The sequence below is a fragment of the Phalangium opilio genome, unplaced genomic scaffold (genome assembly GCF_054372755.1).
Source record: "Phalangium opilio isolate 3A_F unplaced genomic scaffold, DU_Popi_V2 ptg000048l_1, whole genome shotgun sequence".
NCBI lineage: Eukaryota > Metazoa > Arthropoda > Arachnida > Opiliones > Phalangiidae > Phalangium > Phalangium opilio.
In genome coordinates, this window is record NW_028324170.1 from 7,280,964 (window position 1) to 7,297,373 (window position 16,410).

The 16,410-nt window shown below is 36.5% G+C and overlaps 1 protein-coding gene and 1 long non-coding RNA gene across 2 annotated transcripts in view; one reads left to right on the forward strand and one right to left on the reverse strand.

The window, feature by feature from the left end:
- Positions 1–11,388, reverse strand: part of mib1 (E3 ubiquitin-protein ligase mind bomb 1) — a 65,844-nt gene extending 54,456 nt beyond the window's left edge. Inside the window, exons 1-11 of the mRNA XM_089839931.1 lie at positions 11,245–11,388; positions 10,812–10,948; positions 10,602–10,739; positions 10,344–10,533; positions 10,027–10,261; positions 9,018–9,286; positions 8,728–8,944; positions 8,493–8,634; positions 8,172–8,413; positions 7,874–8,071; positions 7,052–7,203 (exon numbers count right to left, since the gene is read on the reverse strand). Coding sequence (XP_089696057.1) covers positions 7,052–7,203; positions 7,874–8,071; positions 8,172–8,413; positions 8,493–8,634; positions 8,728–8,944; positions 9,018–9,286; positions 10,027–10,261; positions 10,344–10,533; positions 10,602–10,739; positions 10,812–10,935 — 1,907 coding nt within the window. The 5' untranslated portion in view covers positions 10,936–10,948; positions 11,245–11,388. The remainder of the gene's footprint in view (positions 1–7,051; positions 7,204–7,873; positions 8,072–8,171; positions 8,414–8,492; positions 8,635–8,727; positions 8,945–9,017; positions 9,287–10,026; positions 10,262–10,343; positions 10,534–10,601; positions 10,740–10,811; positions 10,949–11,244) is intronic.
- Positions 11,389–11,692: 304 nt separating this feature from the next.
- On the forward strand, positions 11,693–12,530 carry LOC149674082 (uncharacterized). Its single transcript, XR_016367053.1, has 2 exons — positions 11,693–12,117; positions 12,188–12,530. It is a non-coding gene; the product is annotated as an uncharacterized LOC149674082 (long non-coding RNA).
- The last annotated feature ends 3,880 nt before the right edge of the window (positions 12,531–16,410 follow it).

The window sequence follows — 16,410 nt, forward strand, 5'->3', positions numbered from 1 at the left end:
GTTTATACCATAATCCTTTCTAAAATCATAGTGAATACAAGCACAACGCTGCTATGTTGGTCAAATGAACTCTTATTTGTCAATAGGCCTAGTGAACCAAAAAGTAAAAGTTTTAAACACTTTTAAATAATTAGGCTTAGATTTTATGGTCATGGTGGAAATCTGGGCCGCGTTCAGCAGAGCTCAGCGCTGTTAGCAGTGTCCTACATAACGGGATTTTATTTTTGAATTTTGACGTCACGGTGCTTAGCGCTGAGCTAGCGCGGTCTTCAAAGAAAATAGTCTGCTTTTTTGATAACGTGACGTAAAACGCGTAGTTCTCAGCTTGGCGAAAAAACCATGGAGGAATTAATACAAATAGCTCTATGGGACTATAGCTATTTAATTGGCGTGAAACCAGTTGATCACGCGAGAATTTTAAGAGATATGTTAGTTTCTAATTTTAATTATAAAAGTTGTTATCTATCTCTATAAATATGTTATCCTACAATTTTTGTTAAGCCTTGGTACCTTGCACGCTTTATTGCGCTAGCGTCATTTATAAGACGCCGATGACCCGTTTTTCCCCCATCGGATGATTTTAATGTGTACAAGTATATCATTATTGGATGTAAAATGTCGTCTGATTTACAGTAAATTTGCTATGCTTTGTATACTGCTTTAATATTTCATAAATTTTAACTTAAGAAACATTTCCATATCTGGGTAAATAAGTTTGTAAGTAGTCGTCTTGACTCGGAGAGGTAATATTTTGGTTTTCCCAACTTGTTAAATTTTGAAGTGAAAATGAGCGGAAGGGTAGGATGAAAACCAGTAACAAAGAAAAGTAAAAAAGAGCACAAAAAAAACCCCATTGGCTAAGGAGTTGGACATTCACTGAAAATTTCTTTAGCTGAGCGTAAAAATACTTTTAATTTTATTTGAAGGAAACCTTAGCGCCAATCACGTGACATAAACGTGAAATATTTTATAAATAAAAGCGAAATTTATAGGAAAATATCGTGAAATTGGAGGAAATTTCACGGACAATGATTGAATCTCGTGAAACTGCAGGAAATTTCACGGGACATGATTGAATCTCGTGAAACTGCAGGAAATTTCACGGACAATGATTGAATCTCGTGAAACTGGAGAGGATATTTCACCAAAAATGAATGAATCTCGTGAAACTGGAGAGGAAATTTCACGGACAATGATTGAACCTCGTGAAACTTGAAGAAATTAAACGGATAATGATTGGATCTCGCGAAACTTGAAGAAATTTCACGGGAAATGATTACATATCGTGACATTTTAAAAGGAAATCACGACAAAACCAACTAAGTATACATTTCAAATTAATCTTAGCGAGTGGAACTAGAAAATGGACGGCATATCGTGGAATGTCCATCCCCTCTAGATGAACAAAAAAGAAAAAACTTAGGAGGGTCCAATCGATAAAAGTATCTTTTGAATAAATTAAATTCCAGTTTTATATTTAAAGGGTGAGATTCTAGAAACAAAAAAGGCAAAGTAGATACAGACCGAGTTTGGAACAGAAAAAAAATATGCAAGGTGTATTCGAATTAACAAGGAACCTACCAACCTTTCAATGACGTCACTTCCGTCGTACGCTAACATAAGACATTACATTGATAGTTTGACATCGCAAATACATTGTTGAAACTATACAGACGATGGTCGAACTATACGGACGATGGTCAAACTATACGGACGATGGTCAAACTATACGGACGATGGTCAAGCTATACGGACGATAATCAAACTATACGGACGATAATCAAACTATACAGACGATGGTCAAACTAAGCAGACGACGGAAATGCTTCCATTAATAACAGATCCTTGGCATTTTTAACCGATACACTTTAGATTTCAGGCGCGTTTTTGCCACCTGGGGGTCTATCGTAGTTAGGTCGTTCCCGCTGATTCCATACTACTTATATCAACTCTGCAGTAGCTAAAAAAGAAAGAAGTTCACCTTCCCAACACTCCTCTGTAAAACGGCGGGGGGGGGGGGCAGGGGTTCTGAATTTTTTCCCCACTACTTAGTTAAAGAGGGATAAAGTTATTTAAAAGAAAATTTTCACAAATGAAGCCCTTTTTTATATTTCTTTGTGCTAAGAAGCACAGCGCGTGGAAAAGGCGAAAAGTCTAGCTTTCATTGTAATTAATCACCACACACGGCGCTTTCAAAAGGGGATTTGCAAAATAATATAGTGTAAGATAAGCATTAAGACTTGATTTTTTTTATTTCTCGCAATAACTTTTTAAATCGAAAGATTAATTATTTAAAAAATTAAATAAAATAAAATAAAAAGATTGACAAAGTGAAATATGACATAGATAATTAACCTTTTCTTCCCATGGGTTAGAGACGAGTTCGCGGCGAATTAGAGAAAATTGAAGATGCAATGCTTTTTCGGAGTACGAACCATTTATAACTAACTTAAAATAAAATAGTGTATATTACCAGGGATAGATTTAATTTTAGAAGTAGGAATGGAGAACAGAGTAATGTGGGCGCGCGCGTCATAGTCCCGGACCCCCTTCCACGGGACGGAGGGGTATGAAAGAAGAGGCGGGTCATAGCGACAGAGGTAAAAAGGGATTACGTTATTTTCGCCATCCCCGTCAGCAACGTCATCAAAACGTAGTTTAAGTGAGTCAATAAGATAATTTAAACTTTTCGTTACGTGTTGGAGGGAGGGGCTCTTTACTGGGCTATGAGTCGGACTGAAGTAAATACTAACCGTTCTCCATTCCTACTTCTAAAATTAAATCTATCCCTGATATTGGCTATAATTATGTTACTTATTATACTTTGGTTCCTTAGATAATGTTGCGACATGGCGTCTTAAGTTCCACGACGGTATACAGGGTGTTTACGATAAGTCTACCATAAATTAAGGGCGTGATTTTGAGTCGAAAATGTAATGTACAACTATAACATTTTCCGTCCGGGCCATTATTTTCGAGTTAAGATTTAAGTGTTTTAGTTATCAGAAACACCCTGTATAGGGTCGTGAATTTCTTCCCGGTTTCTTGACCCAATTAAAACACCCGGACAAAGCGAGGTATCTTAGCTGAATATGAAACAAAAACTTAAAAAACTTTAAAAATAATAAAAAAAATTCCAAACTTTCGTAGAGCTACAAAACTTTTCCACGCGACGTTTCCCGTTTTCAGTAATAATTTCTCATTGTAATAAATCAAATTTTTTTGCCTCTCATCTTTTTTTATGGTATGAGGAATTTTTGGGTATATAGCACCAAAAACGACTGGAGTAAATTGAGTGTGACGCGTAATATTGTTTCGTAGACTGACCTATACCGTCCGTAAGATTTTGTAATAAACTGCAAATGGCGAGCGGTTGAACAAATAACCCGTCCATGCAACCCTTCCCATAAATATAGGCCCCCTAAAGTCAAGAAAGCGAAAAAACGAACGACCTATGCAAAAAAACTTTGTCAAAAAAGAAAAGCGCGGACCATGGATGTTGGAGTCCTGGACAAATAAGGATGAATTGTCTAAGCAGAAATCTGCTCCTTGGGGGGTTCAAAGACTGTTTTGTTTTAAGTTACGTTAAAGGGATAGTAGTACCAAGAAGCGATATCTAGTTTATTAGGGAGAACGTATAAGATGCCTAAGTATTCGCGCCAGGCCATAGTCCCAGTCCCCCTTTCAAAATAAAAGGGGGGACGTAAAAGGAGGCCGGGCTATTTCGCCTCTCCTCAGTCGGAAAATATGACTAATTTTCGTCATTCGCGTGAGTTTTCAAGAACCAATGAGATGCTGGTTGTAATTTAGAGGCGGCGGGGATTAAATCCGTCCGGACCTACGTTTGGACTGGAGATAAAGCTGGAAATGTGGCGAATTTATACCTTCTCCCTAATAAACTAGATATCACTTCTTGGTAGTAACAAGTAGTACCTCAAACCAAACCCTTTGTTTTTTGCATGTTTAAAAGGAGCTACCTCCGGGTTCGGACGAAATTATCGTATCGAAAATTCCTTAACTTTACAAGAGCCCATTTCATGATCACACCTGGCCCATATTGAAGCATTGCTCGAAGCATGGTTTGATATAAAAATTTAAAGCCCTGACCTATCCAGGTTCCGTACTGTAACTACATAACCAGAAAAAATCTAATGCGCAGTAGCGATCAAAGTGAATGCTCTATGACATGTTTCTCTAATGGCCACAAGTTATGATTAAAGTGTTTTAGGAATGAAACTTAAATTTAATTGCCTACCCCTTTTTTACGTGGAAAAAGTATATTTCGGTTACTATAAGTAACACAAATTTCAACCTATTCGACTGCAATTTTGCGCATTAGTTCAGACATTTTATACAGTATAAAACCGTACAGTTCTTTTGGATATAATAGGGGCGGCAATCTATCTCCATGTCGATTAACCTGACAAATCAAAACGCTTTTCTTTATAAGTTTCCACCTTTCCTTTAGAAGGTAGCCAAGGGCACCCATCCGATCCTATAAAGTCAAAACTCGCGTAAACCATCGTGAAAATAGCCTCTAAGACAACTTTGGGCCATGGAAGAAGCTCGAGCAGGTAGTTCAATAGGTCCATAAAAAGGGTACAGACGAGTATACGCTATAGCGAGCCTAAGAAAATTGCCTACACGCGTACTAAGAAGCAGCGGGGAAAAAAGGGGTCTTGAAATATAGCGCTCTGCAGGGCCCCCAGGAAAAGTATTAACATGTCAAAAAAATAAGAAGACTCGGGCTGGTGAAAGACAAAAAGCTAATCTATGATTCATTATAGTTGCCGAGCGGAGGATACGAGAAACCCCTTTAGTGATTTTGTATAAAATATGAGATTACCTTTACCCGAACACTTTTGAATTTATTTATAAATCCCATGAATAGTAAGCAAAACTGACCGCGAGAAACTTTCACTCCAAGCTACTAAAATATCTTAGTTATATTTGAGAATGTGATTTGTTTGTACTTTATGTACAGTCAGAATTCGTACTGAATTTGATCAAACTGCGTGTATTAGGGAGAAGGTATAAATTTAAAATTCGCCACACTTCCAACTTATCTCCAGTCCAAATGTAGGTCCCCGCCTCTAAATTACAACCAGTAATCTCATTGGTTCTTCAAAACTCACGTCAGGGCGACGCGAATGACAAAAATTACGTATTTACTGACTGAGGAGAGGCGAAATAGTCCGGCCTCCTTTTACGTCCCCCCTTGTATTTTGAAAGGGGGACTGGGACTATGACGCGCGAATACTTAGGCATCTTATACCTTCTCCTTAATAAACTAGATATCACTTCTTGATATCACTAACAATAAGTAAGGAAAGGTTTTAGAAGTAATTTTGTGCAGTTCCTCAAGGATGGGTCTGGGAACCTCCAACCAACCATTAAAGTGGCTTAACGACTAGTTTTATGAACAACCCCTAATTAAGGGTAGTGTTCTCTAGGCTCTACATTATCTATTGGGAAGATTTCGCAAAATTTCCTTAACATACAACGGGACTTAAGTTATTCGTGGGACGTTTCAATAAATTCATGACAGCAGCCAACCATAAAGGGCAAAGACCAAAGGGACACCCAAGTAGGGTGGGGCTCATCCAAAACTCTCGGAAATTAGACAGCTGGCCTAGTCTACTTTTTGACCTCTTGATCTTTTTTAATTTACAGAGTGATACATTGGAAAAGACGTTCACTTTTCCCTTAATAGGAAAATCGGCCCGAAATATTAAAAATACTCTTTTTCTTAACCTTAAGATAAAAAAAAACTGCAGTACCCAGTCTAGTCTTCACGTTTTTCAATAAAAAGTACAGACGATATTTCTTTCGCTGCTAATCTTTTTTTAGCGAATGTAAAGGGGTCTCAAGAATGGTCTCAAGTACTAAAAGAATTCATCGCTTATTTTCTTATGGTAATATAGAATCGAAACATGTTTTGTACAACAACTGATAGCTGATCGGAAGCTAAGTGCGCGATAAGGATTATAGATTTACGGTAAAGGATTATAGATTAACGGTAAAGGATTATAGATTAACGGTAAAGGATTATAGATTAACGGTAAAGGATTATAGATTAACGGTAAAGGATTATAGATTAACGGTAAAGGATTATAGATTAACGGTAAAGGATTAGAGATTAACGGTAAAGGATTAGAGATTAACGGCAAAGGATTAGAGATTAACGGCAAAGGATTATAGATTTACGGCAAAGGATTATAGATTTACGGCAAAGGATTAGAGATTAACGGCAAAGGATTAGAGATTAACGGCAAAGGATTAGAGATTTACGGCAAAGGATTAGAGATTTACGGCAAAGGATTAGAGATTTACGGCAAAGGATTAGAGATTTAGGCAAAGGATTAGAGATTTAGGCAAAGGATTAGAGATTTACGGCAAAGGATTAGAGATTTACGGTAAAGGATTAGAGATTTACGGCAAAGGATTAGAGATTTACGGCAAAGGATTAGAGATTTACGGCAAAGGATTAGAGATTTACGGCAAAGGATTAGAGACTTACGGCAAAGGATTAGAGACTTACGGCAAAGGATTAGAGACTTACGGCAAAGGATTAGAGACTTACGGCAAAGGATTAGAGACTTACGGCAAAGGATTAGAGATTTACGGCAAAGGATTATAATTTTTTTTTTACAAATACTATCCCATGAGTCCATGACTATCCCCACTGATAGCAAAAATTTGTCAATTAGGCAAAATTAAAGACAAAGACGTGATTTTAGATATTTCTTTGTTTGTGGAAATAGTTTCAAACAGCTGTATACTCGTACTTGAAAAGATTCCCCCCCCCCTCTTCCCAATAAATAAACGAATGTCAATGATAACATAGCATCAATGATGCGGAATTCGAAAATATCGCGATTTTTACAAATAAATGTTGGCTTACACGTCTAACACAATAATAAAAAAAAACCACACGATATCCCAACATAAAAAACAAAAACGAATAACAACTTACCTTTGTTGCATCAGGAATATCACAATATGGACATTACATTAAACACATGCTAAGAAATTGTGAATGGAATCCTACCTTGGATTCCCTCGTAGAGCCGCGTGATGTAGGGCATTGAATCCATTGTTGTTAGTCAGTGTGATATCAGCACTGTGATCCAATAAGAGTGTAAGCATATCGTCCCTCTTCTTCGAAATAGCATCGTGAAGTGGCGTATCACCTTCCGAATCCTATAACAACAATGAAAAACAAAACCACAAACAAATAACTTGCCAAGGCTTAACACAAACTATTAGAAACGCAAGAAAAGCGCATCATAAAAACAAAAACACAAACAAATAACTTGCCAAGGCTTAACACAAACTATTAGAAACGCAAGAAAAGCGCATCATAAAAGCTAAATTATAAGCTTAAAACCACTAAAATTAAGTTAATTACCTTTCACCTCAAAATATATTAGTAAAAATTAGACTAAATCACATTAAAACTCCACAAATCTCATGTCCATGTTGAATTAGGCTTAACAAAGGTCAAACTCAAAAACTTCTGAAAATTAGAGCCGGTGCTGCCATCTACCGGCAATTCCCATCCTCCAACCACAACAAATTAATATAGCTTAGCTAAACTATAAGCTTAAAACCACTAAAATTAAGTTAATTACCTTTCACCTCAAAATATATTAGTAAAAATTAGACTAAATCACATTAATACTCGACAAATCTCCCGTCCAAGTTGAATTAGGCTTAACAAAGGTCAAACTCAAAAACTTTTGAAAATTAGAGCCGGTGCTGCCATCTACCGGCAACTCCCATCCTCCAACCACAACAAATTAATATAGCTTAGAAGTGGCGCCATCTAGTGACGAAACAAAGCCCGCCAAATTCAAATTTAATTATTCACCTGCAAACTCGGATGACAGCCCATTTCCAAAAGGGTGCGTACAACACCAACGTGTCCTTTATTGACGGCAATATGCAAGGGTGTTTGTCTCCTTTTATTTCTAGCATTCAAATCAGCACCTGCTCTAACTAAATGCTCCATAATACCAGGTTCATCACCAAAAGCCGCATGGTGAACTGAACGATCACCATCTTTATCCTAAAACAAAATAAAAAAAAACATTAATTAATAATAATTAAACATTAAAAAATTCCAAAACACGATTTTTAAGGAAAACAATCAAATTATGATTAAGCACCTCAATTTCAACATCGGCATTGTGTCTCAATAGAATTTTAATCACTTCGATATGACCATTTTGACTGGCAGCTTGTAAAGCAGTGTGGCTCGCAAAGACTCCATTTACATTAGCATCTTGACGTTTTAAAATCTCTTCGCAACGCTGGGCGTCTCCACTAGCGGCAGACTTAACTAGATCCTCATTTACATCACCAGATACAGTGGTTTCAAAAAGTTTCTTCAATAAAGCGCTTAAACGTTCTATAATTATACATAAAAAATGGTTTAAATTATATTCTTTAATAAACAATTAACGGTAATTAAGCAATTAAGTAATTACCGCCACTTGTAGTTCCAGTCATGGAATCAGAAACAACTTTAGTAACCGCAGCTGGATTATAAGTCCAGGAAGTTCCGCAAACATCAACTTTCAAGTCATTATCGTGATAAACTTGTTGAACACGACCAATTTTGCCCAATGTCTAAAAAAGAATTAAATTAAAGAGGAACACTTAATGATTTTACTAATTAAATTAAATAAAAAAATAAACTTCAAAAGTAGTTAATTTAATTACAGGGGTCATAGCTTCGGCCCATTCACCGTGTCCTCTTTGCAATATCTTAATTCTTTCTAAATCATTACAAATTTGGACCAAATCCCCGACAGCAAATGAAGTAGATGCAACTTCAGCACCACCAGTAGCTCCTCCAACAGTGGAAGTTGACGCTCCACCCGATGACGAAGCTTGAGATGAACCAACTTTGGTCAAAACAGCTGGATTAAAAGTCCACCTAAGAGTGAGTAAGAAATAATTTTTGTTATAAACATTTCCATGGGTCTGAAAAAGCTATTTAGAGTCTTTACCGATTGCTACTGGGATATAAAACAAAGACATCGTGATCTTCATCAATAGCAATTACAGTCCCAGTTGTTCCTAAACATTCAAACATCCCCTCAGTCCATCCTCCGTGACCATGTTGGAGAGACTGCACAATTTCCAGGTCTAAGTCAACATTAACGAGATCCCCAATTTGGAAAACGGGTGTGCTTAGTTTTCCCTGTTCTCCGAGTAAAGGCAAATGATCTCTATAAACAGTGCCGCCTTTAGCATCATTTACAACTTTCAAATCAGCCTGGGAATAAAATTAAAGTTAATTTATGACATTTAACTGACTCAGGGTTCATACAACTTTTGGAAAACAAATTTCCCTGAGTTTTCCAGGTTTTTTCCCGTATATAGAGTATCCTATGGAGCAAATGTTAACGAAGGACGGAGGACAAATAGGACTATAACATACTAAAAGGACATCTCCGTATCTCTAGTAGAACCAGAGTTACGAGCCTGCAAAGTATAGTCTAATTCATTTCCTTTGGAGGCGTTTGTTTCTTTACGTTTTGCTTAATTACTCGGCCCCTGTTTGTCGTAGCCCTAAGTTTTTAGTATGGTTGGATGGGGGACAAATCGGACTATAACATACTCAAAGGGCATCCGCGTATCTCTACTAGAACCAGAGTTATGAGCCTCCAAAGTTTAGTGTAATGTTAATCCTATGGAGGGAATATTTACGAACATTTTGCTTAATTACTCGGTCCCTGTTTGACGCAAATTTCCCTGATTTCCCTGAATTTTACTAAAAATTCGAAATTTCCCTGAGTTTTCCCTGAGTCTTTTGTTAACTATTTATTTCCCTGATTATTCCAGGTTTTCACGGTTTTCCAGGTTTGTATGAACCCTGTTTAAAAGAAACTAGGTTGGTGGGATTTTACTTTATCTAACTATTACCCAACCAACCAACACTTGATTCTGATTCATTCAGTGTTGGTTGTGTTAGTTAAATGAAGGAAAAACCTACATAGAAGGTTATTTAGTTACCATTCCTTCAAATCCAACACGATAAAGATTCTTAGCTCCATTATCCCAGATAACGTAAGCGGCGCTTCTGGGGCTAGCGGCACTCCAATCTTGAATTTCCGTAACTTTTCCTCGTCTGCCATTCCCACCATCTTGATCCTCCCATTGCCAATCAACACCTCTAACGACCCTAGCACCGGGAAATATACCTCTAACTGCTATTTTCTTGCTTTTCCTGCGTGTTTCTAACAAAACTCTAACCAGCAAAAGGTAAAACAATTCTTAAAAAATATGGTTGCATTAAACTTTTGATCAAAGAACGTAAAAATTCAACAAACTTTTCACTCTGAGGTCCATTACAACTTGAAGGAAAAGTTATTCTAAAGAAACGATGTCTCAAATTGTGTTTGTCACCGTGATAACACATGGAACATAAATCAAAATTAGGGCACTCGGCACATTTCCATCTGATTCCAAAGATGGGTTGTTGGTTGCAAGTGTCACACATTGTGCCTTCGTGTTTAACTCCTTTAGGTAAAAATATTAATTTTAGAGTTAACTACGGTTAAACCGGGAATAAAATTAATTAACCTAACCTGTAGGAGCACTGTCAACAATTCTCAGATCATAAGCTCCGGAACAACGATAATTAGCAGCAGTTCCATTATCCCAGACAACAACAACTTCTTCGGGTGATTCAAAATTCCTTACAGTTCCAATATGACCTTCTCCACCTTAAAATGTTTATTAATTAAGCCCCAGTAAGCGAAATATTATTATTTTGTTAACTAGATAGACTTAATTACCATCTTGTTTAACCCATTTCCAATCAGGACCTCTCATTACTCGACCGCCAACTCCTTCCATTACATTCATTCTCCCACTAGTATTTCTACAGCCGTTTGAAACGGCATTTTCTAAAGTTGTCATTTTATTTCTTCACCTAGAATTAATTTGGAGAAAAAACCCGTTAACATACTGATATATTAAGATCTTCGCCTAAAATTAGATGTAAGAAAATAGGCCAATATCAAGTTGTTCAAACTTCAATGTAAAATGTTCATACATCTTAGGCCTAATAAACACAATGTGAGCCAAGTCTTAGGGAAGAACCAAACTTTAATCACCAAATGGGGTTTATTGTATTTTATGCAATTAGTTTATTACACTTTTCATTCGTTTCAAATTAATCTGAATAAATTCACTACCGAGAAGTTGATATATAAATATAACAATTACTTGAATTGAATTTCAAGGGCTTCTCGAAGAAAACACAACGGTGCACAACAGGGAAGACATGTCAAAAGAAACAGTAAACATTTGTGTCAAATCCGGTATCACGTGACATGCAGCTTTGATGTCACATGACCACAGACGCGAAATTTGAAAAGTAAAAACAAAGAAGACGGGATTTTATATTTATACTCAATCCGAAATCATAATGTTAAACCATGGATAAAGAATGCGCGTGAGGAAATTTGTTTTCACGCTATAGGATCGGCAACTCCCTATCTCGAACGACAGCTTATACAACCATCTTATCTAAAGCCTGGTTCACACCTGGCGAATTGAGGAGCGAACGGAGGAGCGAACTGAAGGCGCGAATAAGTAAGCGAATAGGTCCAAGCGAATGAAGGAGCGAAGAGCTGTCACACTAGGCAAATTGAGGGGCGAACTCTCCAAAAATTATTCTAGGAGAGCGATAGCTCTCTTAGATAAGACCTCATACCGACTTTAATGTATAAGGATGGTTTTTTGATTGGTTATAACTTTTTTTGTATCGTATTAACTGCTTTGAAAAAATTCCACAGAACTACAATTCGGGCCCTCAATATGTGGTTAAAATTTCAAGAAGATCCACCCATTAGTTTATTGTATAAAAAATAAAGTTGCTAAGGGTGGTTTTCATTTCCATAAAATTAATCAGCCCTTTTGGTGAAAAAGTTAAATTTTCCCATAGAAATAACATGGAGTTTTTTTCAAATTTAGCCATTTTGTGGCCACCTTTTTGACATGAAATATTCGTTTGTTACGTTTGGGAACGGTTTGATATCAAAATTTAAACCTTTTTCTAGGACCATTTTTAAGGTTTTTGAGAAAAATTAATTTTAAGTATGTTTAATTTTAAATTTTAAAAACTACCCCAATCTGCGATATTTAGATGGATACACTGTTTTATTAGGAAATATCAGCGCAGCCAATATTGGCCTTTTTTAACGTATAGTTGCCTCATAATAATCCGATTGTTTCTTCTTAATGCCTTTTGGTTGGAATGGCCTATCGATAGTGAGATAAGACGGCTTTAATATTGCTGCAGTGACGTTGACGCGGCCGCTACAGCGACGCCATCAAAACACACGGGTCTAAATTGTCGCGGATATAGTCAAATTCAAACTAGCTTAATGGACATTTTAACTTTTCCCTGCTAATTATTCTGGATTACCAATAAAAGATAATTAAACTAGACTCCCAATTAAAGATAAATAAACTAGATTACGAATTTAAATAATTAAAGTAGTTTACCAATTAAACGTTCTTAAAATAAATTATCAATTAGAGTTAATTAAACTAGACTACAAATTAGAGGTTATTAAACTAGATTACGAATTAATGGTTACTAATTAAATTACGAATTAATGGTTACTAATTAAATTACGAATTAAGGGTTACTAATTAAATTATCAATTAAGGGTAATTAATCTAGATTACCAATTAAGGGTAATTAATCTAGATTACCAATTAAGGGTAATTAATCTAGATTACCAATTAAGGGTAATTAATCTAGATTACCAATTAAGGGTAATTAATCTAGATTAGAAATTAAGGGTAATTAATCTAGATTACCAATTAAGGGTAATTAATCTAGATTACCAATTAAGGGTAATTAATCTAGATTACCAATTAAGGGTAATTAATCTAGATTACCAATTAAGGGTAATTAAACTAGATTACCGACGACTGGTAATTAAACCAGATTACCGACGACTGGTAATTAATTCAGATTACCGACGAATGGTAATTAAACCAGATTACCGACGACTGGTAATTAAGCTAGATTACGGACGACTGGTAATTAAGCTAGATTACGGACGACTGGTAATTAAGCTAGATTACGGACGACTGGTAATTAAGCTAGATTACCGACGACTGGTAATTAAGCTAGATTACCGACAAATGGTAATTAAGCTACATTACCGACGAATGGTAATTAAGCTAGATTACCGACAATCGGTAATTAAGCTACATTACAGACGAATGGTAATTAAGCTAGATTACCGACGACTGGTAATACCGACGACCGGTAATTAAGCTAGATTACCGACGACCGGTAATTAAGCTAGATTAACGACGACCGGTAATTAAGCTAGATAACCGACGACCGGTAATCAAGCTAGATTACCGACGACCGGTAATTAAGCTAGATTACCGACGACCGGTAATTAAGCTAGATTACCGACGACTGGTAATACCGACGACCGGTAATTAAGCTAGATTACCGACGACCGGTAATTAAGCTAGATTAACGACGACCGGTAATTAAGCTAGATTACCGACGACCGGTAATTAAGCTAGATTACCGACGATCGGTAATTAAGCTAGATTACCGACGACCGGTAATTAAGCTAGATTACCGACGACCGGTAATTAAGCTAGATTACCGACGACCGGTAATTAAGCTAGATTACCGACGACCGGTAATTAAGCTAGATTACCGACGATCGGTAATTAAGCTAGATTACCGACGATCGGTAATTAAGCTAGATTACCGACGACCGGTAATTAAGCTAGATTAACGACGATCGGTAATTAAGCTAGATTACCGACGACCGGTAATTAAGCTAGATTACCGACGACCGGTAATTAAGCTAGATTACCGACGACCGGTAATTAAGCTAGATTACCGACGACCGTTAATTAAGCTAGATTACCGACGATCGGTAATTAAGCTAGAATACCGACGATCGGTAATTAAGCTAGATTACCGATAACCGGTAATTAAGCTAGATTAACGACGATCGGTAATTAAGCTAGATTACCGACGACCGGTAATTAAGCTAGATTACCGACGACCGGTAATTGAGCTAGATTACCGACGACCGGTAATTAAGCTAGATTACCGACGACCGGTAATTAAGCTAGACTAACGACGACCGGTAATTAAGCTAGATTACCAACGACCAGTAATTAAGCTAGATTACCGACGACCGGTAATTAAGCTAGATTACCGACGACCGGTAATTAAGCTAGATTACCGACGACCGGTAATTAAGCTAGATTACCGACGACCGGTAATTAAGCTAGATTACCGACGACCGGTAATTAAGCTAGATTACCGACGACTGGTAATTTAGCCGCATTACCGACGACTGGTAATTTAGCCGCATTACCGACGACTGGTAATTTAGTCGCATTACCGACGACTAGTAATTTAGCCGTATTACCGACGACCGGTAATTAAGCTAGATTAACGACGACCGGTAATTAAGCTAGATTACCGACGACCGGTAATTAAGCTAGATTACTGACGACCGGTAATTAAGCTAGATTACCGACGACCGGTAATTAAGCTACATTACAGACGAATGGTAATTAAGCTAGATTACCGACGACTGGTAATACCGACGACCGGTAATTAAGCTAGATTACCGACGACCGGTAATTAAGCTAGATTACCGACGACCGGTAATTAAGCTAGATTACCGACGACCGGTAATTAAGCTAGATTACCGACGATCGGTAATTAAGCTAGATTACCGACGACCGGTAATTAAGCTAGATTACCGACGACCGGTAATTAAGCTAGATTAACGACGACCGGTAATTAAGCTAGATTAACGACGACCGGTAATTAAGCTAGATTACCGACGACTGGTAATTAAGCTAGATTACCGACGACCGGTAATTAAGCTAGATTACCGACGACCGGTAATTAAGCTAGATTACCGACGACCGGTAATTAAGCTAGATTACCGACGACTGGTAATTTAGCCGCATTACCGACGACTGGTAATTTAGTCGCATTACCGACGACTAGTAATTTAGCCGTATTACCGACGGCTGGTATTTAAGCTAGATTACCGATGGACGCGCAACGGCCTAGGACTTTTTCTCCCATATTTTCTAAAGAATTTTAATTAATATGAAGACTGAAGTGACAGATATTAATAAAATCTGTCATTGTAGACAAAGACTGGAAAGTGTAAAAGATAAGGTTTGAAAATGAACTGCCTGAAGTAACAGATATTAAAATTTTCACTTTTGAAGACATCATTATAAAACATCAATTATTTTAAAAAATTCTTATCTTACTTTTTTTCACCAAAATTTCATTTTCCCAAAATATTTTTCAGCAATATTTACCAACTATTTTGTCCTCAATAGTAGTTGTCACCAAGAAGGGTTTAAGGGATACTAGCTTGGTACTGCTTTTACTTTCAACTAACATTTGATTCTAGGAGATTCAAATGCTTGGATATCTGAAAAGATTTCTCTTGAAGAGTTTAAATTTTTATATTTTAAAATTGAAAATATTGCGAAGCGGAAAATAATATAGGCCTTTTCTTTGTGATTTAGTTATTAGTGTCGAAAAGATCTGTAGATTAATCGTGATCTTTGAGAGCAACACAGCACGTTAATATTTAATACTTTGAAAGCTTTACAATTTAAGAATATGTTTTGTAAAGTTTTAATACGGTTTATATTTTGTAAGCTCTCAACGATTTTCTCACGTTATAGGGTCAATTTTCTACCTAATTTTAAATATTTGATAAAAAATAAAATGTAAAGCCGTAGTATTTTTAAATAACGCGCATGTTCCTTTTTAAAATACTTTCCCGAAGTAATTTTGGTGAAAAAAAGTAAGATAAGAATTTTTTAAAATAATTGATGTTTTATAATGATGTCTTCAAAAGTGAAAATTTTAATATCTGTTACTTCAGGCAGTTCATTTTCAAACCTTATCTTTTACACTTTCCAGTCTTTGTCTACAATGACAGATTTTATTAATAGCTGTAGGGGTGCTATATTGGCGGGAAAATCAGAAAGTTTGGCTGGTTTGTCTTTTTTCATCATTTCCAATGGATGATAGAATGATAGAAAGAAGGTGCTTGCAATACATTGGGTAGGATTTTTGTAGCTAGAGGATGAACTTAATCCAACAGCCAAGAAAAAAATCAAAAGGACTGTATCGAATTTGATTAAACGTCGTAACCAATTCAGTATCTATAACCTATTGCGGAAATTAAGAATGAATGATAGAGTCAATTATAAGAAGTGGTTGAGAATGACTCCGACAACATTTGAGAGTTTATTGCAAATGGTGGCTCCTTATATTCAGAAGAATGACAGAATTTTGAGAGAAAGCATTCTGCTTAAAGATAAGACCAAGTATATTATGATGAAAGA